The sequence below is a fragment of the Lytechinus variegatus genome, chromosome 12 (genome assembly GCF_018143015.1).
Source record: "Lytechinus variegatus isolate NC3 chromosome 12, Lvar_3.0, whole genome shotgun sequence".
NCBI classification, from domain to species: domain Eukaryota; kingdom Metazoa; phylum Echinodermata; class Echinoidea; order Temnopleuroida; family Toxopneustidae; genus Lytechinus; species Lytechinus variegatus.
This window is the reverse complement of record NC_054751.1, coordinates 4,976,596-5,004,492: the sequence shown is the minus strand read 5'-3', so window position 1 is coordinate 5,004,492 and position 27,897 is coordinate 4,976,596. Positions and strand designations below refer to the sequence as shown.

Sequence of the window (27,897 nt, the reverse complement as noted above, 5' to 3'; positions counted from 1 at the left end):
ATACATTAAGTAGAGTTCACATAATGCATTTTTATATTTTTACACTTTTCAATTCTTAAATAGTTTCACTGTTGGATCTAGGGGAGGGGACACAGCCAGTCTGTTCCCTCCCCCTTTTGAGAGGCACAATTAAAATTTTAAAAGGTAAAGATGCCTTTCTAACACAAAGGTGTCCCTCCTTTTGTATGCCAGGACCATTTTTTTTTTTTGGGGGGGGGGCTTGTCAATTATTCTCATGGACGAAATGACCTTCAATTTCAGGTGAAAACGTTTTTCGGGGGGAGGGGGGCTTGTCAAATATTCATCAGAAAAATGTGCCCCTCTTATTTGGAAAATCCAGGATCCGCCCCTGGTTTCAACTGTTGTACCACACGACCCCCCCCCCCCCCCAAAAAATTGTAGATTTGAATTATAAGAAAAAAATCTCGCTAGTATAATGGGAAATTTAATAGAAATCAGGGTAAATAAGATTTTTAATTTTTTCACAAAATTACATGCACACACACTTACTTGCAAATGAGAAAATTTATGTCACCAACTGTTTTTTCTTCTAAATATTATGACCTATGCTCTTTTTTTAGCCTAATTTGGCATTAAGCACACTCTTCACCCTATCACAGTAGGTTACAACCATGGAATTCCAAGTGTTAGGGAGTTGATCAAACTGAATAGTATTAAATACAAAAGAAGTGTGTGGCATCACCTATTCTCTCATTTATAGCAACCAGGATGTGCATATAACTGTTTTCTGACATTAGCCGAGACTGTAAATATCATAAAAACTTCCATCCAAATATAATATCTTTCAATTTTAATAACAAGCGAACTAAATCTGCTGTCTAAATGTAAACATATCTTGCAGCTACAGCAAACAATAAGTTTTATCGAAAAGCAAAATAACATAGTTTGGTATAATACAGGCAAGGTTAGAAACATGAAATCTCTTGTTAAAAATAGTACATTGAATAACATCTTTTGGCAAATATAAGATATGAGAAATAATACTCCTGAATATGAAAATCACTGGTGTCTTATATTGTATATTTTAACTTATCATCCTAATAAATACATGTGGTATTACCCAATGGTTATTTGTACATGTAAGTGTAATCACAATTGATGCAGAAACAAAGAAATGAGAGCAAGCTGAACAAAAACGACATTACCATTTGACCTTTTGACCGCTAGATGACCTTTAACCCCATCACCCTCATGGACACACATGAGATACATTTATTACCAAAGTGTAACAACTGTCAACATAAGACGCAGAAATAAAGAATGAGACTAATACCCCTTTCATAAACCCAATTATGCGGCTAATAGCAGCATAATTTGTGGAGCGTGGAGCGTTGTGGCCCAGTGGATTAGTCTTCGGACTTTGAAACAGAGGGTCGTGGGTTCGAATCCCAGCCATGGCGTAATTTCCTTCAGCAAGAAATTTGTCCACATTGTGCTGCACTCGACCCAGGTGAGGTGAATGGGTACCTGGCAGGAATTTATTCCTTGAAATGCCACCGCGCTGTAAAAGGCTCCGGGGCTAAAGCCAGGGTAATAATATCCAATGAAGCGCATAGGGACGCATTTGGCAGTGATATGCGCTATATAGGCATGTTGGTATTATTATTATTATAATTTGGTCGTAAAATTGGAGGAGGACCAGAGTTATCCGCATTATTTTGATGCTGCTATTATCCGCATAATAGCAGCATCGGGACAAGATTTTGAGTTTATGAACGCATTTCCAAATAATGCGGATAATTGCCATGGTGCGGTCACAAGGTCACCCTTTTCCAACACAACCGCATCGGAGTGGGCGTGTCCAGTTGTCATGACGATTATCCGCCTTTTTCAGGACGGGCGCTCGTAAAAATAGTGCGGCTTATTTTCGGAGTTTGTGAACGCAATTTTTATTGAATTATCCGCATTACTCTTAGGCGGCTAATTGGAGGATGGGTTTATGAAAAGGGTATGAGGTGATCATGTTTGTATAGTTACAACCACATAAGTTTTCAAGATTTACACTCTTCATTTAACTAATTTTCTTTTTCAGAAAATACATGCCATGTAGACTGCATGCTTCTAAGAACAACAAAACATTAATCATCATACAGTGTACTCCCTCCCACGTCCCAGCTTATTATATATACAAAGACAATTCAGGGAATCAAAATGACTGATAGCACCAGAAACGGACAAAAGAAGAAAAAAGACCAGTATATATAATTTTTTTAAAATGTAAAAATTATGAAGAATCAATACCTGCATGGGTGCTACATCGGCATCTGTAGCCCAGCTTGGTCCTGGCATATTGATGTCATCACCGCCATTATCATCATCATCATCATCATCATGAGTACTTTCAGGATTTCCAGGGCTAAGCAGTTCATCTAGCATCTGTATAAGTAACATAAAACAAGTATGAGTTTATAGTTCTTCAATTACTAATGCCCTTTTTACACAGGATTTTCTTAACCCCGGATTATCGCTAACCCCGTACTATCCTTAACCCGTACTATTTTTTTTCCTTTTCACACATGCCAAATTGTTATTGCTAACCCCGGATAAGGAATGCTTGCTTTTCACACACGAAACTCGCTAACCCCGGACTAGTGGTTTTTGTCGATCATTCGTAGTACAAGTACTTCACTCGTACACTTTTTACACACGCTACAATTTCCTTAACCCCGTACTATAGGTGGGGCCAAATTGCCATTTAGCACCACCTATAGTACGGGGTTAAGCTTAGCCCACTTTCGTTTTACACATGCAATCTTAACACCGTACTATTGCTCTTAGCACCGCAATTGGTGGGATAACCCTGCTTTTTTGCAGGGCCAAATAATCCCGTACTATAGGTGGGGGTAGCCCACTTTGCAAAAATGCTGTGTAAAAAGAAAGTGGGCTAAGCTTAACCCCGTACTATAGGTGGGGCTAAATTGCCATTTAGCCCCACCTATTGTACTTGGTTAAGGAAATTTTAGCCTGTGTAAAAAGGGTATAAATATATTTTCCATGATGATGTCAGTGTAAAACCAGGGTACTTTACAGCGTGGTCATATTTTTCCAGCTCCATGATTCATTTCATCAAAGACCATAACACTGCTTGAATTGATACTGGGAATGAAATTATGAAAATCATCATTTAACAGCATGAAGGCATCCAAGATATTGCAACCTTAAGGTGGTGTCACACCTTGGCGTTTTAGACAGCGTATGCCCGATGTATCAAAATTTCTCTAAAACGTCGGCATACGCTGAACTTTGATTTTTTTTTCAACTCTGGGCGTATACTTAGCGTATTCATAACGAGTTGGACGTATACATGACGTCTTAGTAACTTATATCGAACGCTGCGTTAACTTATAAGTAACGTATTCCAACGAATGCTTAGCGTATTGCTTATGCCCTACGATAGCCTAACTTACGCATAGCGCGCGGCAGCGTATCGCTGACGAACACGTGTCGTAGCCTATAAAAAGGCTGCCGCTCGACTATTCAAATCATAACCGCACGATACATCACCGTATCAACACCACCGCCATGCCGAAGAAAACTCCTGTGAACCCCACCTTTATATACCAATTCCTATAAACGTTATCAATACGCCATTATACGGTAGCTGTAAGTTATAAACACGTTCAGTAAGTTTTGTGGTCGTCCGGAGCACGTCTTCATACGTCTTCATACGTCAATAGTTGGAGTTAAGTTACACATACGTTCAAAGCACGTTACTCATAGGTTAAAAGTAAGTTTTAGGGTACGCTGGACATTATCTCGACGTACATCGACTTATGAGTAACTTACGAGTAACGTGTGTCAACGTGTATCAACGATCGCGTAACTTGCCTACAACTATTGGCCCGCGTATGCGGGACGTATGAGCCATACGCTGGCATACGTCAAAAAATTTTGTGCTTGCACAAAATTTTTCGACCTCGCCGTATGACGACGTATACCAGCGTGTTTTAGCGTACTCTTAACGTATGCAAAACTTACCCGTAACGTATTCAACGTACGCCAGCGTATTCGCCAAATTCCTCTATCATATGCTGTCTAAAACGCCAAGGTGTGACAGCTCCTACATGTATGGGACACTCAGAAATGTGCAACTTCTGAAAAATACTTTAAGAAAAGCATTTGGATTTTTCAGTGTTATTGTAGTATGATGGATACCTACATGTATGAACAGAATAAAAAATATTTTAGACTTTGATGACATTTCACCTTGGATTCATTATCATGTCATCAACAAAAATGTATGAACTCTCATATTAGACCACAAAAGAAAAATAAATCATAAGGTTCAAGTTAAAAATTCTCTAAAAGCATTTTTTTTGGGAGTGGCAGGTTAATAATACTAAAAAAATTATAAAAAAAACATAATGTACAATCTCAATGAAAAAAAATGGTTTCAGCCAAAATTCATAATTGTGTGATTATTTTTGTTTTTACTGGTAAAAAAATATATCATTGAATTTATGCAGTTTATGCTTGTAATAATATCAGCAATAAAAAAAATAATTAAAACAAACTTGAGAAATTAAAATATGGGTAAAAAAATTTTAAAATACATGATAAATTATTTTTAAAATAAAATGACAATTTTGATAACATTGTGAAGACCACCCCAGAAAAATCTTGATTTGAATAAAAAGATAAAAATTAAACAAGTACAACCCTGAAAATTTTCTTCAAAATCAGTTGTAAAATAACTAGATATAGGACATTTTAATGTTTCGCTTATTTTTCACAAAACATTTACCTTATGCACATTAATTGTAGATCTAGAATTTAGGCTGGGTCATCCACATCTGACACCTTCGATAACATTATGGAAAATATCAATAATTATTCCAGAATTGCAAAGAAAACAGTGATAATAATCTGATGGATTATCAATTACAATAATCAAAACAGGGCCTATGACAAAATGCAATGTCCTGTGTTGGCATACTATTACTAATCTCGTAGTCACGGGAGTGCTTCCTTCAAATTCAATCAAAGAATACAGCAATTTCTATTGGAGAATTCTTCTTTTTGGGGTTGCGATTTTTTAAATTCGATAGCAACAGAGTTGATCAAAAAGAATTGGCACCACGAGATTGGCCTGAAATTGATAAGGGGGCAAGAGCGCGCTCATCACATTCACATCATCACAGATGGACTTTTCAACTGTTACGGCCCACCCAGCTGTCTGGCCCCCGGTACATCCCCCTAGCGGCGCGGGGCAAGCGATGTCCGCTTCAACTTTTTCCAACTTTTTCGTACAAGCACACGCCATCACAACACTATCCCAACAGTGCAATGTCGGTTGACGCCAAGATTTTACAGAAATACATGTAGAGCTCTAGACTAGAGTCTAATAATAATAATAAAATTCGAATTTAGCAAGTTGTCGCGATGCGCTAACACAGCACTCAACAGCTCATTATTGATGCGGAACTCATCATCCATCATCATCATCACGAAAAAATGCAATAAAGCTTACCCGTATTTTCTTCCTTTTCTCCACTGAATCTCTCTGTTTCCTTTTCGGTTCTTCATAAGAATTGCTCCTGATTTTAGGAATTGCCGTTGCTTTCAACCGCCTTTGTTTTTTTAGTCCAAATTCTGTCCACAATCCTGGGTCTTCGAAATCGGTCTCCGCAAAGTGTACACTGCAGATGACACTAGTGTCCGAGGGGCCTGCCCAGTTAGCTCGAGTAAGCTTTACTTTCGAAGTCCAAACTTTACGAAGACTGGGGTCTCTTGGAAATCGGTGCAAACTAACGTTTTCTTTAGGAGTATTACAACATCCAGCAACGATACATCTGGTTGGCATTTTTGTAACTTTTCATCAAAATAAATAATGACGACGGCGACTGCAAGGATTGAAAGACAATACATTACACACGTGAAACCCATAGACCGTGCGGGCAAAACAATCTTTCTTCTTTAGGTGACGTCAGTGGTCACGTGCTTCTCCAAATGCCGTTCTGAGATTTTTTTCGGAGGGCGGGGCATATTCGTTAAAAATAGCCAAGATATGACCTTAAATTTGGCTCTGAAATTAAATTTAAAATGTGATATTTTTAAGGCGAATAGTTGATGGTTTTGTGCTTCAAAACCTCTTCCCGAACGAATAACAGTAAATCATTGAGGCTTTTCATGGAACCTTTAAAGGGGAATGAAACCTTTGGAACAAATAGGCTTGTGTAGAAACAGAAAAATCAAAGAATAAGAATAAAGAAAGTTTGAGAAAAATCGGACAAATAGTGAGAAAGTTATGAGCATTTGAATATTGCAATCACTAATGCTATGGAGATCCTCACATTGGCAATGCGACAAGGATGTGTGATGTCACTGATGAACAACTTTCCCTTTGATGGACTATAAAATACCCTCAAAATGTCTCTTTTTGCTTTTTCTTATGATGATACAAACTCTTTATCCATGATGTATTCTTAAAAATTATGTATTACATGCCCTCATGTAGAAAGAACAGTATGATTTATGGATTGATGCGATAAAAGAGGCAATTCAAGTGAAATATATACTAAAGTAATGGGGAGAGTTGTTCACAAGTGACATCACACATCTTTGTCGCATTGCCAATTTGTTATCTCCATAGCATTAGTGATCGCAATATTCAAATGCTCATAACTTTCTCATTATTTGTCCGATTTTTCTCAAACTTTCGTTGATCTGTTTCTTTGATTTTTCTGTTTTCACACAAGCTACATGTATCTTGTTCCAATGGTTTCATTCTCCTTTAATATTAGGTCCTTCCATCCCACTATGGTAAGTGAAAATCCACGATTATTATCGATATGTGCCGAAGGTGTACGAAATCTTACGAAGCAACCACGGGAATTTTTGACCAATCAAAATCAGCGGAATAAAGGCAAAGCCTTTTTTGAACTGAAGAATGGTTAGTACCTCGTAATACGCTTGAAATAATTGAGTATTACTATTGTTACTTCATTGATGACATGTATAATGTTTAGTATAATTGAGAAAAAAAACATAAACTTGAACGTGTGACTGACCTAAATGCCCCTTCCCCCCACTTGTTCACTGCAACCATCCTGCCTGTGGGGAATCTGCAGGTAGGACTATGGTATGCCAATGCAGTAGGGGAAGGCGGGGTAAGTTGAGCATAGGGGCAAGTTGAGCCACCAGCCCCAGGCCAATAATGAATGAGTCAGACATTGTGGTGGTGTCATGTATTGATGACCCATAGCATAACTCCTAACCCCACCACATTGTTTACAACTTTGAAACATAAAGTAGTTTTTTAGAGGGAAAAATATGAATTTCAGCCAAAAAAGTAAAAAAGAGTGTGAAATAGATAAGTGCTTTATAAACACACACGTCTTTGAATATAATAAAGACATGATAACAACATTATTAGTCCAGGTATGGATCTTCATTCTTGTCATAGTCTTTTATATGATGGATGCATAATAAATGTGTGGATACAAAATTATCACACGAAGTTCGGACGGGGTAAGTTGAGCCAAACAGCATGGGGCAAGTTGAGCCATGGTGATTCCTATGGTAATGTATCTTAAAAAACAAACAAACCATAAAAATTGATTGAAATGTTGGCTGAAAGGAGCAAATTTACATGACTGCTCTTTTCCTTTTAACCCTAAATCTCCCGGGGTATTTTGATTCTTGTCATTCCCGGGGGGGGGGGGCCATTATGGCCCCCCCTTAAGATCTCGGCCGCCGATCGCGCGAGCGACGCAAAAATTTGCACGCTGGTAGTGTGCGATGTAATCTACAAGGCTGTATGGTAAAATTTTTCAAAGTAATGAGATTTTATTTTATATGAATTAATTATTCTAATTTATGCATAAATCATACTTTTTGCTCTAATTCACTAAATAAAGCTCCTAGAATGCTAATTTTTGGTAAAAATTTTCTTTGTAGCATTCTTAACAATCGTAATTCAAAAAAACTTTGGTTTAGAAATAAATTTCTTATGTATTTTATTGTTTTATGAATTTCTTATGTATTTCTTTGTTTTTTTACTTTTTGTTTTTTATTGTTTTTTCAATGGAAATTGTTCCAGACATAATTCTGATCATAAACAAGGCAAAATTAATTAAGTTTAATCAGTAAAAGTAGAAATAATGATACATTTATGAATTTTGGCTAAATACGCAATTTGCATTGGATTTGTACATGAAATCACGTTTATGAGCAATTTTGGGTCTGACATGCACTTGCATAATGTTGCGTAATGTCGTAACCGCGTACCCGGGCATCACAACTTTGGTCTCAAAATTTGCGCGAGACTTGAATGTAAAAGTCAGTGAGCTGCGAGGTGAAAAAATTTCGCGCAGCAGATATATCGCGAAAATTGTTGAGGGGGGGCCATTATGGCCCCCCCCCCCCCCCCCCGGGAGAATTAGGGTTAAAGGATGTTAGTATTTACAGAGAATTAGCAAGTGAAAAGACTTTAAACAAAAAATTGACATGCTGGCTCTCCCCTCATACATTTTGTCCATAGTTCTTGTGGCTCAACTTACCCCAGAAGGTGGCTCAAACTTACCCCATATATGGGGCAAGTTGAGCCATTTGACATCGTTTTTTTCAAAGGTCACGATGACTTTCAGTGTGGGGATAGAAAGTTATATATAGGTGGAAAATATTTCAGAAGAATTAAATTTCAAGGCAAGGTACTTATTTCGACAAGATCATTAATCATATCAATTCTAACATGCAAAAAGCAAAAACTGTCACAACTTACCCTGCCTTCCCCTACATAGCACACACTATGAAAAAATCATTAAAATATCACTTTTGTGACCAATATTACTGATTTCCATACAGTTGCAATTTATTTTTCATTAGTAACTTAGGATAATTTTTGTATTCACCATGTTCCCCAGAGTGCTCAAAAACTTGAATTTTGGACATATTTTTGTGTACGCCCTCTATTGGTGGAAAGTAATATGGCAAGAAAATTTTCATTTTCAATCCCTAGATTCTACTTCTAGACCTATATTTAATTAAGAAAAAAATAATTTAAAGAATTAAATTTACATAAGAGCCAAGTTGTAATGATGAATAGCTGTAATGAAAACTGACAGTGTAAAAAAATCAAGCATTTGCCCCAAAGAAAAAGAGAAAATAAGCCAAACATTGCCACCCTTATTTTGCCACACATGGAGATATAACTGAGAACAAGGTTATATTATAACCTTGTTCATTGAATGAGTGATATAACCTAGACAGCTGGCAGCCATCTGTTTCGAGGAGTTTTTTTACATTTTATTTTTTTTTTATCTCTCCTCGTACACAGACGGCTCGCTATCGTGCAGCCACCATTAGGGGACTTGCAATGCAAAATCCCCCCGTCGGGGCTCTTCAATTTTTGTCTTTAATGAATAAAAATTTTGAAAGTTAACACAACCAAAATGCAAATTAATATTCCCTCTTGGCATTAATTGCCAAAAAACGGAGAAAAATCAAGTTAAAAGGAACAAAAACAGTGACTTACCTCGGCTGTCGCGCAAATTCACTTCCCCGTTTTATCCGATCTAGGGTAACGCACCCGGTATTCGGTCACTTAAGGGGAAATCGCGGGTAAAATAAATACTTACCTCATTTATTTGTAAATCCACCATCCAGGAGAAAGAAAATATTGTCCTCTTTCAGATTATTGAACTTATTTAGAATATTGAATATTGTTGAACAAAATATTGCCGATAGACCGAGGTGGTGTTTTTCGCCCAGTATTCGGACACGCCGCCCTGAATTCGGTCGCGCGAAAATGCGCGATTTATCTACTGTTAACTATTCGACTTTCTCTTATGCTTACTGTTTTTTATTCCTTTTATGTGATCTCCACATCTTAATTATACATTTCTAGTGTTTATTTTTTAATAATAGTAACAATAAAACATAATCCACAAGAAATAACAGAACAGGTGGAAGAATTTAGACTGGACGGTATTGTTTGAAAGTTCGCCATGTGATGGCGTAAACTAAATATATGTTCCATATAACTTTTGTATTTTTTTCCTTTTCTCTCTTTACAGGCAAAACTCCTTTTGTATTAGTTTACTTTGTTTATGATTTATAATTTCCTACTTTCAATCACTTGTTTTGCTTTCCGACGTTACATTTCATGTTATTTTTTCTGTTTTGTTTTGGTATTTATATGATCCCAACTTGCATGGTTTCTTACCTGTTTGCAGTTTTCATAGTCCTATGCATGCCCCGGATTTTTTTTCTTCCAAAATTTGTATTTTGCATGTTTATGACTTTGTCTGCTTTGTTTCGGTTTAGATCCATTATTTTATGCTCGTTAATAATACCTTTTTGCATGTATTTTTAGTTCCTCATTTTTAAGAGTTTTCAATTGGAATACTTTCAGATTATTTGTTTCTAAGACATGGAGGGCTAGATATAATTCTTGTATGATGTTTTCCCTGTTATTCCCCTTCTTTCCTATTTCCATTTTGCATGTTAGCATGTTTGACTCCCTCCAAAATAACCTTACTATTTTAGAATAATCTTTTCAATTAATTATTGAAGCATGATCTTAATGAAAATTGCCGAATATGTCAATTATAACATCGATAAAACTCAACACTTGATCCAAACGCAATTGAAAATAGGAAATATATATATTCACCTCTATTTTCAATTGCATTTGGGCCAAATGTTGAATTTTGTGAATATATTACCCACACAGTTTAATTTTCATTCGATATTCAATTAACATATCAAATAGTTCTGAAGGGTAATTAATCAAACTCACAATTAGCCCCTCGGACAATCAATTCATCAAACCCATCCAGTCAGTCATAAGAGTCATATTAGATAATTAAAGTATATGTCTAATCGACAAACTGCCCTGTGCCCACTAACAACTTGAAGAGAATTTTTCAAACAGCCCCAGCAAACTCAGAAAATCAATCACTCAGTCATTAATCAGTCAAATTAGAAATACTATCAATCAGAAACTATTCACTCAAGATATCCGTCACGCAATCATTGAATAGATTATAAATCACCAAACTTATAATAAAACAGATAAATTGAAACTATGAAACTTTGTTTGTAAAATTCAAGCAGATATTCCTTTTTTTGCTGTTGTTTAATTGAAATCAATGGCAAGATAATTGTAATTAATCGTCATAAAAATGAATTTGGTATATTTCATTGATTTAAGGAAAGAATAGTTATACATAGGAAAATTAAATTTCGTTCCGTTTCACAAATATATAAAATGGATAAGAAATGACAAAAATACAATAAATTATACAAAAGAATATTGCACTGTAAATTAATGATTAGAAAAAATCAATATCAGCTGAAAAAAAGACAAAGTTGTTTTGGATAAGACAAATTATACTATAAAATATTTTAATGTAATATGGAATCTTTGTACATTAAAAGGGGTTATCCGGGCTGAAAATATTTATAGCTAAATAAAGAGTAAGATTGTCCGATTTTGATCAAATTTTCAGTTTTTCATTTGTCTGATTTAACTTCATCTGTTCGAACCATATTATTTTCAGGCCGGAGAACCCCTTTAAGAAGTAGTTCATATGGTATAAACAAAAATGTAAGTGTTCCAATGTTGTTTTTATCTTTAATAAGATTTATCCAGGTGTCTTTCATGTTAGATGTCATTCAAACATATAACCTAACAAAAATGGCACTTGAAATCCAGAGCGATGATCTCTTCATCTGTCAAACCGTCCAACCGTCGAGAGCAAACGATGTGAAGCCACCTTGCACAGTAACAGCAACCCACCCATTGATCCGGATCGTTGTCGTACGTGCCTTCGCATTCTGGACAGGTGTTGACATCGATATCAGGATGATCCTCTTCGGTGTTTTTCAACTTCGTCTTCCTCTTGCCATCTTCTTTTGCTTTCTTCTTCATGTCTCTCTCTTCTTTTCGTTTTCTCTTCTTTTCCTCTTCTTGATTTTTTGCCTCTTGCTTCTCTCTCAAGTACTTCAAATACGCATCACTACTAATGCATTTTGGAAGATCTTCTCCTTTCCGTCTCCCTGACTTCACCCTGGTGATCTGAGGGTACCGAAGGTGCTTCTCCAGTGGAAGGGAGAAGGAAGATGGGCCTGCAGACGTTGACTGGGTAGCATCCCCGGAGGGACCAGGGGCCTGGGTGTTTACCTCAGCATTCACATCCCTCTCATCCTGTACCTCCCTGTATACAGAAGCTGGTGCCAGCTTCTCCTTTGCATAGTTCTTGGAGAACGGAAAAATGCCAGTAGCTCTGAAGGCGGATTTTACCAACTCCTTCCTTCTGCTGACATCTTCCCATGGTCCTCTAAACACGCTTGCAAAGGTGTACTTCGTCACACATTGGCCTGGATTATCTTGGCGATACTGGCGCTCAGCTTGAGCCCATGCTGACTTAAGTGGCTTGAAGAACGCCACATCACAGGGTTGAATGATGTGGCTGGCATGAGCTGGTAGTGGATACAACTCAACACCTGCCTCGTTGCAGAGCTTACCGACCTCATAATTGATGTGGCTGCTATGGCCGTCGACGAGTAGAAGAACGGGTTTGGGGATTCCATGGTCTTCAACCCAAGGGATAAAGCTGTTTGCTACGTACTCGAAGAACACTTCGCTTGTCATCCATCCACTCTCGCTCCTACCCAGGCAAGCTTCGGGCCCATCCTTGAGTGGATTCTCCTTGAATCTTTGGCCAGCTATAACAATGGTGGGAGGAAGCACATCACCCGAGGCCGAGATCGTGGCCAGGACGGTAACCTGTGACTTATTACTGGACCCTACTGAGCTTACAGTGCGGCTACCCTTGGTTGCGATTATTTTGGACATCTTTCCACTCAGGGGGAATCCACTCTCATCACAATTGAAGATCCGACGTGGCGAAGTGAGGATCGACGAGCAATCCTTGGTGACTAGGTACTCATTCAGATCATCGTAGAACTTATCCATCTTCTCCGTGGTCACCACAGCCCTTTCACTGCCGAGGAGCTCTGGCTTCCTTTCCGAGAGCTCGGGGTGTCGCTTGAAGAAGCACCTCAGCCACTTCTTTCCAGGCATCCCCTCCTTGAAAGGAGTCTTCCTCTTATCGTCCATGACTATCTTCTTGACAGTCTATTGAATTGAGCAATAAAAACGGAAGAGAAGGGCGTAGTAAATGCTTCTCTGGACATGATCGAGGAGCCAAAGTAGATGGATGGTCTTCTGATCATTAAAACCAGGTCAACACTAGTCCTAGCTACAATTTCAAACCATACCTCATTGGAATATTGGATCCATAATATTTCTAACCTGTTCGTGACAATTATAATGTACCAATTAAGTCATTAAAATTAATTATATATTTTTCTCTGTTCTTATGGCTATCATGGCTATACCTAATGACTTTAAGACTCGTGTGTGTTGGCTCAGGTAGTAGGGCATCTACGTTGATATACAAATTGAAATTGATTTCATTGTAATCTTTATCGTCATTTTCATAAATATCATCAAAAGTATCATAATCATTATCATAACTGTCATTATTGTCATAATCATCAGTACTTTTATTGTGTCAATCATTATCAATATCGTCAGAAATATTATCTTTCTTATACATAGTGGAATCCTCGTAAAACCTTAATGATTGTAATGTTATGAAAGTATAGAGAACTTCAGATATAAATATGTTGCAACGGGCAAGGAACACCAACAAAAGAAAACAATGCTTTCTTGGAAATGTTAATTTCGAACAAACGCTTTTTTGTGAATATTGATATTTTGGTTATAATTAGTGAAATACATAAACATCTCACCTGATGACATTGCCCATCTCTCCTCCCTTCATCGCCAAAATTACTTACCACATCTGCTCTTCACCTCGGATGATGATCCAGGCCTACTCTTCTATTTCTTTGACTCTGTTTTTGCTTCTCATTATTTATTTTCATGTGCTTTAGTATTTTTTCTCCTTTCTTCTTTCTCACTTCTTTTCAACCTTCTCATCTCTCTCCGTCTCCCATATAAACATTTTACTCTATGTATGTTTCTCCCTCATTAGTCATACTCTGGACTATCAAAGCAATACTACAAGGGGAAACGAGTATTCGAGTCAGTTCAGTTCATTTATTTAACTTCCTAATATTTACAATCACAGGAACAGGAAAAACTACAACAGAAAATTAAATCAATATTAAATAAATAAGAAAACAAAATATTACAAATAAATGAAATAGTAGAACTGTTGACGAAAAGGAAAAGCAACAGATGTACTCAAATTGTTTTTGGATTACCTGCTGCAACTCTAGCCTGTTCACACCAAACCCTATTCTCGACATCTCCTGGGCCCATTTGGCGATTTTTGCTTCCTCAGCAAAGTTGAGGTATGGGCACGGCCCTTGGGTAGATTTGATTGGTGTCTTTCCAGCGACCTGAGGAGATACAGGTAAGGAGAAAATATAACTTTTATTAGCAGAACCTAAATTAGATTAAAAGAAGTGATAATTTATAGGAGCGACTTTTACATATTTTAAGTTTCATTATTAGAACACAAAAAGTGTTTTTTGTGTGTAATTTTCACTTTGGTATGTAGACCCTCTTTACTTTATATATAAATGTTGGCTTGGAGATTTTACATATTTTAAGTTTCCTTATTAGAACACAAGAGTTTTTTTTTGTCACTTTCATTTTGGTATACAGACCATACTTACTTTATCTATAAGCGTTGACTTTGGGATCCCATACGTTTCTGCGGCTTTTCTGATCGACATTTTATCCATGCGGATACGTGTGACCGCCTCATCCACTTGTTCTTGATTATAAGTCCTGTATTTATTCCTCGGCATTTTTGCAACCTTCATGAAATACAAGAAAAGTGATTAAATATTGATTTTTAAAATAAATAAATGGACCAGGGAATCAAAAGGCTCTCATTAGAGATGATGAGGATTTAAGTATGGGGTTTTATTAAATTACATTTTGAGAAATATATATATATTTACCATCATCGGGCATAATTTGGTTTTAATACAGAATACATTTTTTAAAAAATAAATAATTGTATTTTTATCCATGTTTATATGAAAATTGAAAGTCTATATTAATAATAATAAAAATAGGCATTTATATGGCTCCATCTATCTAGAAATATTCTATTCCGAGGCGCACATGAAAAAAACTACTCTCACAACTGTGGGTGAACTGAGTAACATCGCCAACTTATTCACAATAAAAATGGTAGGCCAGAGACAACTGATAATTCCATTGCCTATAGCAACAGCGAATTTAAATTTTAAGAATGATAGTTCATCACTTAACCATAACATAATCATTAAAATAAACTAGGCCCCCAATATTTAAAACTTGAGAAAATGAAACTCTTATATTGAGCGTTTGTGGAATCAACATTATCTTTTTATCACATTCGTCACACCCAAAGCATTGCATTCAGCCATCATCCCTTATTTTTTCATACCATGAACAAATGATCTGTTATATTCTATATCTAAATTAGTAGGAAATAGCATCCATTTAAAAATCGAAGATGTATTTGAAAATATTGAATGAGATATATTTTAAAAAGAAATAAGAAAAATTGCTTCCCTTGTCGGCAAATGACGAAGCGTCTTCGCCGGCAAGTTTTAAGCAATTGCGCTGGCAAAGCACTCAATGTTGCCTGACCGAATAGTGGACTAGCGCCCTCTCAAGGCAAGGTAGACGTATGAAGTCTTCTTGCGCTCGCCTGAACCCGCCATTTGCGATTTTGCTGCGACAGAGTGAACATCTCAACTCTCCTCTACACACTCGTACCAAATTCATTCCACAAGAACACATATTTATAGTACCATAAACGTCTACAAATGGCTATGCGTCTTAACTCACCTGCTAACGGAACCCGGAAGTTGAGAAGCTCGGCGTCACCGGCGAATTTCTAGGTGATTTTGGAGAAGTTTAAGTAGGTGTCCTTACGTCCCTGTTTGAACTGTGTGGGTGTCTTGTACTGGTGTCTGATTTGTGCAAGTTTCGAAGCTTATGAATTATTCATGAGTTTCTCACAGCTGTTCAAACAGCTGCTTGACCGAATTCTGGATCGTGACCGAATAATGGGTGCGCTACCCTAATGAAAAATAAATTGCAACTGTATGGAAATTAGTAATTTTGGTCATAAAAGTGATATTTTAATGATTTTTTAAAGTGTGTGCTCTGTAAAACATTGGCATACCATAGTCCTACCTCTAGATTCCCCACAGGCAGGGTGGTAGCAGTGAACATGTGGGTTATATCATAACCTTGTTCATTCTCCCCCATTGCATTTTCCCTGCACAAAAATAAATGGATGGGACTTGTCTCAACCATAAGTCAGTGGCCAAGTCAGTTTTAAACGTTACACTTTATTTTATAACTTTTAAGTTAATATCACGCAAACTTCTATTTTATTTCCGACTGTATTGCTTTCTTACCGGCACGGGCTGACCCCTCAAGATACGGCGAGACATATTATGGTACCCAAGCTTGACCAGGATTAAGCTGAAACAGGCGATTTCTCGACGTAGCTCGGCCGCGCGCTCGAAGTAGAAAGTCTCTGCTCCCTGAATATGGCAAGCTAAAGTGTTATCACAAATAATAATTTATTCACATAATTATAGCTATTACAGTTGAAATATAATGACCATGCACATTATAGCTCAGATTATTCATGACTTTTTTATTTGAAATATATCAGTGTCAATTATACAATAATTTGGAAGAAATGCCTTACTTTCTTCAAACAAACGCTATTATTCTGACCCTTCATACTCGTCGTAATACTCTTACAGCGATTGGTTGACTGATTGATTGATTGATTGATTGTATGATTGGATCATCCTATTCACTTTATTATATTCGTGCAACTTTGTTGGAGGGGAGACATATTGAATACCTTATTCTTTTAATCAGATTTTGATGAAATTTTCAGCGTTTGGCTGAATTTAAAAAAAAAGTCTTTACAACTTGCATGTGTATAACATATTTTGTATTCAATGTGTTTTTGTCAATATTTTTGGGGAAGGGGGGGGGCAACGATCCTGACTGGGGAATTACCCCTATGCACGTGCCCCGACCCAGTGGCGTAGCTACGGGGGGGCCTGGGGGGGCACGTGCCCCCCTGAGATTTGGTGTGCCCCCCCAGGTGCCCCCCCAGAAAAAATTGGCAGAGCAAAAAAAAAGAAAAGAAAAAAGGGAGAAAGAATAAGGAAAAGAAGAAGAAAGACAGAAGAAAAAAGAAGAGGAGGAAGACGAGTGAATGAAATAATTAATGTAAGGGGAAGACTTGCAATTACAAAAAAATATTTTCATGTTACTATATAGAATTTTTGCTGGCGCTTCGCGCCATAATTGCCTGTTCGATGGGATTCATATCTTGCTCAATAAGCTGATGTGGAGCAAGTTTTGAAGTCAATATGCAAAACATATTTTAGCTCGGACATCGAGCTTTCATTATTTTTTTTTCATTTACAAATTAAGGTGCTCTGTAAAATGTCCGTTTTATGGTCTACATATCAGCATTTTAAGCTCACGCTGCGTGGTCACATTGTTTGATTTGCCAAGTTTATAGTGTCTACGTGTATTCCATAATGTTCCATTACACAAATGTGTTCAGAATGCCCAGATTTTAGGTCTAAATATAAAACATGCGCGATAGCCTGCATGTTCTTTATATATCCAGTTTTACATCAGAATATCAATAATTGTCTGCTCACGCTTCACGATCGCATTATTAATGATACCCAATTGACTATATCCTACTTATGACTTACAAAATATGAATAGAGTGTCCCGCTTTTAGGTCTAAAATCTCAATTTTCTTCCTCTTGCGCTTCGCGCTCGCATCAATTGTTTAGTTACATACATATCCCATTAATTAATACAAAAAGTGCTTAGAATGACCATTTTTTTTTAGGTCAGAATGTCAAAAAAATTTGCTCGCGCTTCGCGCTCGCATTATTGAAATATATACCGTCTTCGTGGGTAACTGTAAGCAGTCCTTAACAGGTCCCTTTTCGATAATGCTAGAAAGTTGATAAAAAATTATGTTCATGCTTGGGGGTACATATGAATCTTGTTAAGGATCACACATAACATTGCCCAGAAAATTAAATTTTCAGGAAAAAATACATTGAAGTAAAAAAAAAATCGCTCGCGCTTCGCGCTCGCACTTTTTATAAGGCTTATGAGATTATTTTATGTTTATGTTGTTTTATAAGAATAAAACTAAGAAGTGACTGATATAGGTGAAGATAATTTCTGGCCTGGTCCCCTATTGGCGAAAGTCGGATCCGCCCTTGTGGACACATAGACACACACCGGAAAATGGCCGGTGCCCCCCCTGAAAAAGCAAGGACCCCCCAGTGCCCCCCGGGAAAAAAATCCTAGCTACGCCACTGCCCCGTCCCCTAGCTCTGTTGCAACCATTGCGTTTTGTAAAACAATGTGGAAATATACACAACAAAAAAAGTAAGTCCCCCTGAATCAAATTGCTGTAACTTTTGAACCGATTTATTTTGAGATATGATATTTCATTAGTGGTTTTCTACACTCATTAAGCAACTCCTGGGGAAAAATGAGATTGATCAGTTGAGTCATGCATGAGCAATTAAAGATTGGATTAAAAATGACAATTTTTGAAAGTCACAAGAGTCGTTTTTCAGATTGTGCAAATACAAAGTTGGGCAAAAAATTGTTTTTAGGTGAATTTTATGGTGTTATGCTGTTTTACTATCCATCATTTACCCACTTCAGACCAAATTTTGATATCGTATGTTCATGGCTGAGTGAGCATTATGTATTGCAGGGGCCGCGGAAGCGGGGGGGAGGGGTACGCTTCAGCCCCCTATTTTTTCCATAAGCAAGTACAAAAATGTGATACGATTGTGATTTTTGGCATGGTCAGCCCCCCCCCTCCCCCCCCCCCCACTTTGAAAACTGCTCTGCGCCCCCTGTATTATGACGTATCATCATAGGGGGGGGGGGTTTGGTAGTATCTTCTACAACTTGTTAGATCATGTTAAAATTTAAAAATGTTGATGGCTCCCCCGATTATAGGCCCCTACCCCCATCTAAAATTCTGGATCCACCACTGATCTGTCCATTCATTTAACTGATCCTGAGAAATTGTTAGGAAAAGAATACATTTATGCAGTATAAAGTGTATTCATTCCTAAGTTTTCGAATGTGCTCGCTCAACCATGAAAATGGTTAGAGTTCGAAAAGTATTTGGTGATAGAAATGATGGATGATAAAACTACAGCAATTAAAGACACATTTGAAACCAAATTTGCCCCCAATATTCACTTTATTACCCTTTAAAATGAGTCTGTGACATTGAAAATACAAATTTTCCCACTTTGATGCGTGCTCACTCATCCATAAATAAACAAATCGATTTCATTTTTGCACAGAATTTTGCCCATAGGTTGATACACATTACTGCCAAACGACATTGCTAAAGACAGCCTTGGAAAAAGTTCCACCATATTGAACAAGGGGTTACGTACATGTATGCTTAAACATATGCACCAATAATGTACACAAGTCTATGAGAGAGGAAGTCAAAATTTTAACAAATATGAAATGAGGGTTTGTTTCATGGACGGTTTTTGTTACTTCTGCCAACAGTTATTTCATGAAACTTCGCACATGGCTTCAGAGAAACACTATCCAAAAAGTGCGCACACCAAAATAACCATTTGTTACGGTACAGAGTGGGGCCAAGGCCTTGAACTTTCTTCTCATTTGCATAATTTTTTAATATTGTGTGCTCACTGATGCATTAAACATCGGGATTTTCATGAAAATCAAATCAAATGAACTGTGCAAGGAGTTTTGTGACAGATATCCATAGTTACAAATTGCATTTTTTCCAATAACGTAAAAAAGAGCTAATCACATTCCACATGTTCATTCAAGCGTAAATGTTTAATTTGACACCTTTGAATCATTGAAGCATGATAATTGGTCATGAACATAACGAAAAAGTTGAGAAAAGATCATTTTCAGTTACCAAAATGAAGCAATACTTGCCTACGATATTTGAAAATCGCATTTTTTGTTTCCAATAAATGTTCATTGAACCGTGAAACGATGAATATTGTTGAAGATAGTCTTCCCCAAAATAACTGTCATCATATTCTAGCATTTTTATTGATAGAAATGTGTAAAAACCCAATTATAGCAAATTTGGACTTGAGTTTATTCAACCGTGAAATTTAGCTAAAAAAGTTGTATCGTCTTTTAGAAAGTACTTTTTACAAGCCTTCTGACTATTTTTCATGATGAGAATGTGGAATTAGTTCCAATAAAATGGGATCAAATGGGATCAAAGTCATGGTATTTTGCTTGTGACTTTTGAAAAGTGACATTTTTTACTTCTAACGGTGCTCATTGAAGCATGACGTAAGATACGTCCACAACATTTACTCAGAGGGTAGCTTATAAAATTACCTACACGCTCATGTAAAAATACATTAAAAACTCGCATGGGTTCGGAAATTATTGATGTTTGTTTAGGGGGGGGACCTACTTTTTTTGTTGTGTATCACTCTAAAAAATGAAGTGCTAATTCACCTCTTAAAGAGCGTGTATAGTGACTGCACTTCGGAGTGCTGATTTTTCTCGTTCAAATTTGAACTAGACAAATCAGCACTCCGAAGTGCAGTCACTATACACGCTCTTTAAGAGCTGAATTAGCACTTCATTTTTTAGAGTGATAGATCAACTAAGCATTTCAGACTATATATATATAGATTGGAATTGGGTTACATTATAGACCAAGTTTAATGAACCCCAAACAGAACCTGGATGAGTTTAGACCAAGTGGGTTCAGCGCATGTGACATAGACACTGCCAGCCTGAGTGCTTCTAGACAACTGAATATAAACCGCTCTTGCTTGGATCGAGTGGTAATCTATTCCAAATAAGTCTCTTGTGATGATTTACAGCTATGGTGGCATAAAGTCAAGAGCAAAATGTTAAGAAAGAGTGTTTGTGTAGTTTATTTCATTAGATCTATCCAATACTACCCTCATTTGTAATAATTTATTTGTTTTAAAAGTGTGTTAAAAGCCCATCGTCAATATACGCAACAATAAAATCATTGTTAATCAATGGTTCCCTAATTCAATATCACTAACAATCGACAATTTTTTCCGTCAGTTCTACATTCAAAGTAATGTTTCAGTTGATTATGGCTTGGAAAGAAGATCGAGGCACCTCCATCACGGACAACTTGCGAGGCAGGGGTGTACCACTCCTATTATTTATTTAGTAGTGAAAGACGAAACAAAGGATGATGAAAGCGAAGATAAGAGTCGGCCCTATAATCATCAGGGGCGGATCCAGCTTTCGCCAATAGGGGGGGGGCCGAAAAATATTTTGATCAACATTTTTCTCGATTGGCCGCTACAATCTGGCTTTTTTTTTGTTGGTTTTTCACGGGGTAATCCTAACTAAAGACTGAAGTTTTAAGTATATGTTAGTTTTTATTGCTATAAACAATATTAGGTATCTCATGTGGTCTTAATATATAATGCGAGCGCGAAGCGCGAGCTAAAAATCTTTGATATTTTATGTCCTTAGAACTGAAGATTCAGAGCAGTCTTTATAATCATGAACAAAGATAAGTATCCAACTAAGCAATGCGAGCGCGAACAATGCGAGCGCGAAGCGCGAGCCGAAATTTTATCATATAGTAACGTGAAAAGTGACTCAATTAGGACTGTTTTTAGTGATTATTGAAGAGGATACAAGTATCACCAAATAAATAATGAGAGTGCGAAGCGCGAGCTCAAAATTTCTGATATTCCGACCTGAAAAAAATGAACAGTCTATAAGCGCGTTTTTATTTAAATAAACAAGCTGTGCGTCTCAAACAATTAAATGCGAGCTTAGTTTTTTGATATACTGACATGATAAAGGAGCATTTTGACAAATTTGGGTAAGAATTTCCAAAGAGCATAGGTATCTCACAAATTAAACAATGCGAGCGCGCAGCGCGAGCCGAACATTTTGATACACATTAAACAATTTGTGTAAATCAAACAAAATAATAAATGCTTGATGTGCTAGAGAATTGTGTGCAAATTGATATCAGAACTGGATATATTGTATATGTACTGGTAATATATTAGTGTCATTTAACCCTCTTGAATGGGATTCATTACACAGGCAATGCGAGCGCGAAGCGCGAGCGAAAATTTTTGTATAAAGTCTATTTTCCAATTCTTCCCCTCACCTTTTTTTTTGTTTCCTTTCGGGGTCGGGCCGGTCGTTACGAGGCTGTAAATTACACATCATGGGTAAAATACCTCTTTCTTATTTTTCTTTCTGTTTTTCTTAGTTTCTATCAAGGTAAAGAGTAAACTTTTTTCTGCAGGTTGTCAAAAAATAGGGGGGGCCGGGGCCGGCTCGGCCCCCTCCTGGATCCGCGCCTGATCATTAGAAATATAAGCGAAACCAAAATTGTTATTACTCAAGTAAATAAATACACATTAGCTATCCACCCCCCCCCCCTCATAATCGGAACACGCGCTCACACACACACCAATCAACTACATAAAATTGTGGTTTGTTTATGAACATATAGGTACACGAATTAACAAAAACGCGACCAAAATTTTGCCTTTTGGGACTTACATTCATTCAAGTGATGTGATAGACTGTCGACCAATCACCTTTATTTTCATTTCATTTCATTTAATATTTATCTATTCATTTTTTAAGAAAAAAATTATAATGCAATAATTACAATAAATAAAACATAACATCAGAAAATATGAATAAATAAATAAATATAAATATTCAAATAAACCGAATATAAAGAATATACACCTGATAAAGTAGATAACATTTTGATAATAACAATATGCAAGATATGTCGGGAAATGGAGAGGCTTCAAGATTCAAGTTTCGATTTCCATATAAATAAAATGAGTAACAAACAATACGAATTCAAAATCGTTCTGGTAAATCATGCATTCCCAAAGTTATTAAGTCATATTGTTAGTCTGCTATGCAAATCTTCCACTCGAGTCCAGTGTTCTGAATACACAGCCTACAGCGACGTTTGTAATGAAGACCCGCTCGCTCAGGATAATGAAACAGCAAGTTTTTAATATGATTGTTTATTGTGAAGACCCACTTCTTTATCAATGTTTCAATCAGAGTCTGATCCTGCACACTATCGTTGACCAACAAACTAAATCAAGTGTATAATGGACAGTGGAGTAACTACGGGGGGCACGTGCGGCACGTGTCCCCCCCAAAAAAAAAAAACCGGGAAAAAGAGAAAAAGAGGGAGAGAAACATAGTGGGAAAGAAAAAATATCGTTCACTATAATATCGTTTTATAATTATGTTATATTATATTACAAAAAAAATATAATTTTATGAAACATAATTTGCTCAGGGTCAATGTTTTCATAGTTCCTGTTGCTCGCATTGTCTGTTTAACGAGATATATTATCCTGTGCTAAAAAATCCCGTTTTCACGCAATATATACCAAATATATTTCCTCGCACTTCGAATTATTAGTGTTTTATGTAGTGACATATGCTTCTTTTTTATGATTTCTTAAAGTGATTGCCCCATTTTAAGTTCTTAATATAAAGCATTTGTGTCCGTGCTTACGTTCGCATCAGTGGATTGGTGAGATACGTCTGCTCTTCATGAATTCCGAAAAATCAGTCCAGAAAATTTCCCCTTTTCTGATCTGAATAGCAAAAAAAATTAGCTTGCGCTTCGCGCTTTCATCATTTGGTTAATGAAAACGACATGGTCTTCGCGAATTCCTACAAACATGCCTTATTTATAATGCCCCTCTTCAGGTATGAATTTCTTAAATTTTCAGCTCGCGCTTCGCGCTCGCAATATTCGATTAAGGAGATGCGTATATATTAATCATTATTACAATGACTACAAGTGCTTTATGTGTTTAGATGTAATTCTGAAAAACCAGCAAGCGCTTTGCAGTCGCATTAGATTACTCTGGTGAGATATATATAGTCCTTATAATGTCCCTGTTTGAAGTCAATATATACAAAAATTTAAGCTCGCGCTTCGCGCTCGCATTGTTTGTTTAGCGAGACAGGTACGTATCATGATTTTAAAAAATGCGTATAATATAAACAATTTCAGTTCGCGCTCGCATTATATGATCAATGAGATACATATCCGTTCAATGGCACTGTCCTTTAAATGCCTCTATTAGTTAGTATACCTGGCAACTAAGTGCGCTCCGCGCGCTCTCTAAGTGACTCAAAAAAAATCAGGTGCCCCCCCCCCCCTCCATGTCGTTGCCCATGGTACGCCACTGTATATTGACATGAAGGGCTGGGGTCGCCAACAAAAGCTGCAAAACGAAGACAAAAAATATGTACCAGTACGAATGATCGTAAGAAGAAAAAGAAAAAAAATCCGTGTTCCCTAAAAAGGGGAGGGGATCAAACTCCAACATCCTCACCCCTACTAACCCTGTACAAGCTCCCATAAGCATGATAATGATAGTCTCATTCTTTCAGACACTAATATTCAATTATTATAAAGTGAAGTTCGGATATCTAATTGACTCAACTATAATAAAAAGTGACAACTATACAGTAAGATGAAGATATAAATTATTGAAATCTGGGGAACTCGTAACGTCAAAAATGAATTATAGACTACACTCCAGAAAGAACATAACAACTTCACGCACTCGCTAATGCAACCTAAAGAAAATTTTATTCAGTCTAAAGCAGCTTTATCGATCGGAGCTCTAGTCAAATCACCAAATATTATTTTCGATAAAATCATTGTTACGATGGATTTTCATCAAATTCTCACTTTAATGATGATAGTAACAGGACTGGATGTTCTTCACTTTGACAATGTTGAAGGTAATGTTAACCTCCCTTATGTAAGGGGCGTTCATTATATCGATCGAGATCCAAATTGCGATTTCTTTTCGACGTTCACACTGTTTTTAAAGCGACAGGAAAAGCGCCAATCTTTTCTTTTATTAAAAAAAATCTCGCAAAATAATCTTTGTTGTTTAACTTACTGTAAAAAACAGGAGGAAACATTTCGCCATCTATTTTTGGAATAGGAATATGCTTGTTTGGTTTGGAATAATTGCAAGGATATGTTTTGGGTTGTTTTTATTTTATCTATGGGTAATTTAAGCTGGGAGGAAATTATGGTAGGTGTAGAATTAAAGGATGACGGATAGGAACGTTTACTCACTCATTTTGTAATCTTTGAAAAAAAGTTAATCTTCAAAGGGAGGGAAAAGGGCGCACTCATAACCGTGGATGGAATTAAAAGGAAATTTAAAGAAGAAGAGTGGGAAGTAAAAAGGCTTGTATTAGGTAGAGGCAAGATGTCTCTACATTTAAGGAAATGGGAAAATCTAAATTTAAGGAACATATAGGGAGAGAGAGGCATAAGTATGTATACAGCGAGAGAAAAAAAACACAAAACAAAACAAAAACTAAAACACATACTTTTTCCTCTTTTTTTTCTTGCAGAAAAAGCATGAATAATACGGGGGGTTGAAGTCCCTTCCATGTCATAGAATAGGCATAAAGAGGAGGGTGCACTATATCTTGTGGGAGGCATTACCTTTTATCTTGTTTTTTCTCTCTCTCTTGTCATTTAATACATATTGTTCATATTTCATTTTGTAATTGTTGAAACGCAGCAGTATTAATTTCCAGTATTTTTTAAGTTTGATGTATATTTAATTGTATGGGATAAGGATTTATTGTATAATTTATAATCATGTTTCAAATAATTTGTACAACTTGTTTGTGGAATGTGACTGTGTATTTTGATTTGAGAGAATACAATAAAAACAACCTTAAAATAAAGAAAAGAAAATCGCGATTGAACAAGCGATTTTAGCTCACTCAAGGATAATATTCTGTATTAAATAAAAAAAAACTTTTACATTCATTTGATAGATGAAACACATACCCAAGATATATGTGAAAAAATTACCCACATGTACATTTTTTAATTCCCATGGCTTTTTCAAAGTGGAAATTTTTTTTGATACACACTGTATATCCATCGATCATCCGTCCACTGTGAATTCGCCCATTTTGTCCATTGTCTGGAGCGGATGAAAACGGATGGAGCCACCCCGAAATTTTGCTTGTCCGCTGTATCCGTTTTGAGTACGTTTTGTGTCCGTCGGCCTTTACTGGGGTGCTGAAAATTACCATAGCACCTCAAGTAACAATAGATAATCCTCCATGACCAGGTCCTTAATATTTGGTGTGTATTAAAGTCAACCCCACACACTTCTCTTTTAACGGCATCTTAACATAACAAATTTGATTTTTTTTTTCTCAAAGTGGGAGTGCGGTGCACAGGCCAGCTGTACCCCCCCCCCCCGATCCGCCAGTGTTCGTACTTACTTCGTAAAGTATTGGGTTTAGTGAAGAAAATTTGACATAATTTTTGTTTTTATTTTTTTGTGTACTATTATTCTTTGAATATAGGAATCTGCGTGCAACTTGCAATGTGTCCTTATACAAACGACTCTTTAAATGGTAAGTAGACACACAGACACCCACACACACACACTGTAACGGGACAGTCACATCAGAGAAACCAACAACACTGATAAAATACATTACATTAATTCAAATGGAACATAATTAGTCTTAGACCAGACCCGTAGTCAAGATTCCCTGACTACGGTCTGGATTATAAAGAAGTGGATCTTTTCTATGTTCGGATCCAGCTTTTGCCAATACACTCTTAAAACACAACTATTTATTTATTTGTTTGTTTTTTATCTATTAAAACATATTTAATCGGGTACAAAAGATCAGTATAAAACTGTTTTTCATCAATGACCTGATGAAAACATAAAGAACAACATGAATCATCAAATCATACATGAAAATAAAGTCAAAATCTAAATCAAAGATAACAATTCTTAGTAACATAAATAAACAAATATTGTTACTTAAATGATAATATGAATCAAACTAAAATATTTTGAATTATTAAAAGGGAACAGTAACTAATTTTAATACTACAAATAGTATAATTTATTCGCTGATAAAAACAATGAACAATGAAATAATTCTGGCACAATAGAAAATCGAGTGAAAAAATGGCAATCAGTTATAAATGTATGTCTAACTATAAGATATCAAAGGGTTAGGATCATTACAAATAAAAGCAATGTAACATCAATGTTAAAGAGGAATAGGGGAATTGTATGTTACAACAAATGAAATATAAGTAACTATTGGTTATTATAATTTGTCCAGATTGGGTAAAAACAACTAATAATTGGGTAATAAATTTTCTTTATTGGATAACAATTGCCCAGAATATTTATTAACAACATACATTACCCAACACAGTGGACAGTATGTTGCCCAACATTTTAAGAGTGTAGAAGGGCCGGAATTATTTTCATCCACATACTCCCCGACCGGCAGCTTATAAAGCTAGCGTTCACATTTTAATTGCTACATTACCATTACTATAATCAACTTCATAATCCTCATCATCGCCTTCATTACTATAATCATAATCATCATCATCAACTCCCGCATTCCTTCAAATTATCATTTTAGTTGACGAATAATACACTTAACACTTTGTTATATTTGTTTTCATTGCATATTTTACGACTTATGTAATAATGATTTCTATATAATGTATAACTTTCAAGTTTATTTTTATTGATTTCATATCCAAACATGAAGGATTACAATCAAAATGAAATGATTTTTTTTTACAAATTATCGAACATAAGTTACAATGAAAAATTAACATTTCTGACAATAAACAGAGTCACAAATTAAACGAAACGAAAACAAAAGGAAAAACATAACAAAACAAATCAAATGGAAAAAAATCAACTATATGCTGTCAACTCTTTCATTTA

The 27,897-nt window shown here is 36.3% G+C and overlaps 2 protein-coding genes across 3 annotated transcripts in view; both read right to left on the bottom strand.

The window, feature by feature from the left end:
- The window catches only part of LOC121425225 (polycomb group RING finger protein 6-like), a 33,375-nt gene extending 16,813 nt beyond the window's left edge, over positions 1-16,562 (bottom strand). Inside the window, exons 1-3 of one of the 2 annotated variants that reach the window (XM_041621236.1) lie at positions 16,429-16,553; positions 5,492-5,864; positions 2,263-2,397 (exon numbers count right to left, since the gene is read on the bottom strand). In XM_041621236.1, coding sequence (XP_041477170.1) covers positions 2,263-2,397; positions 5,492-5,824 — 468 coding nt within the window. In that variant the 5' untranslated portion in view covers positions 5,825-5,864; positions 16,429-16,553. Of the gene's footprint in view, positions 1-2,262; positions 2,398-5,491; positions 5,865-16,428 lie in introns of both variants that reach the window. The other variant, XM_041621237.1, reaches the window with a different exon arrangement.
- LOC121425224 lies at positions 11,572-16,079 on the bottom strand. The gene is made up of 3 exons (XM_041621235.1): positions 15,851-16,079; positions 14,680-14,823; positions 11,572-14,400 (listed from the first exon to the last, which is right to left on the bottom strand). The coding sequence occupies exon 3, from the start codon at positions 13,085-13,087 to the stop codon at positions 11,654-11,656; it is 1,434 nt and encodes a 477-aa protein (XP_041477169.1). The 5' UTR covers positions 13,088-14,400; positions 14,680-14,823; positions 15,851-16,079; the 3' UTR covers positions 11,572-11,653.
- Positions 16,563-27,897: the final 11,335 nt, after the last annotated feature.

Excerpts from the sequence above, each read along its gene's own strand:
- LOC121425224 (XM_041621235.1), bottom strand. The coding sequence starts at position 13,087 with ATGGACGATAAGAGGAAGACTCCTTTCAAGGAGGGGATGCCTGGAAAG.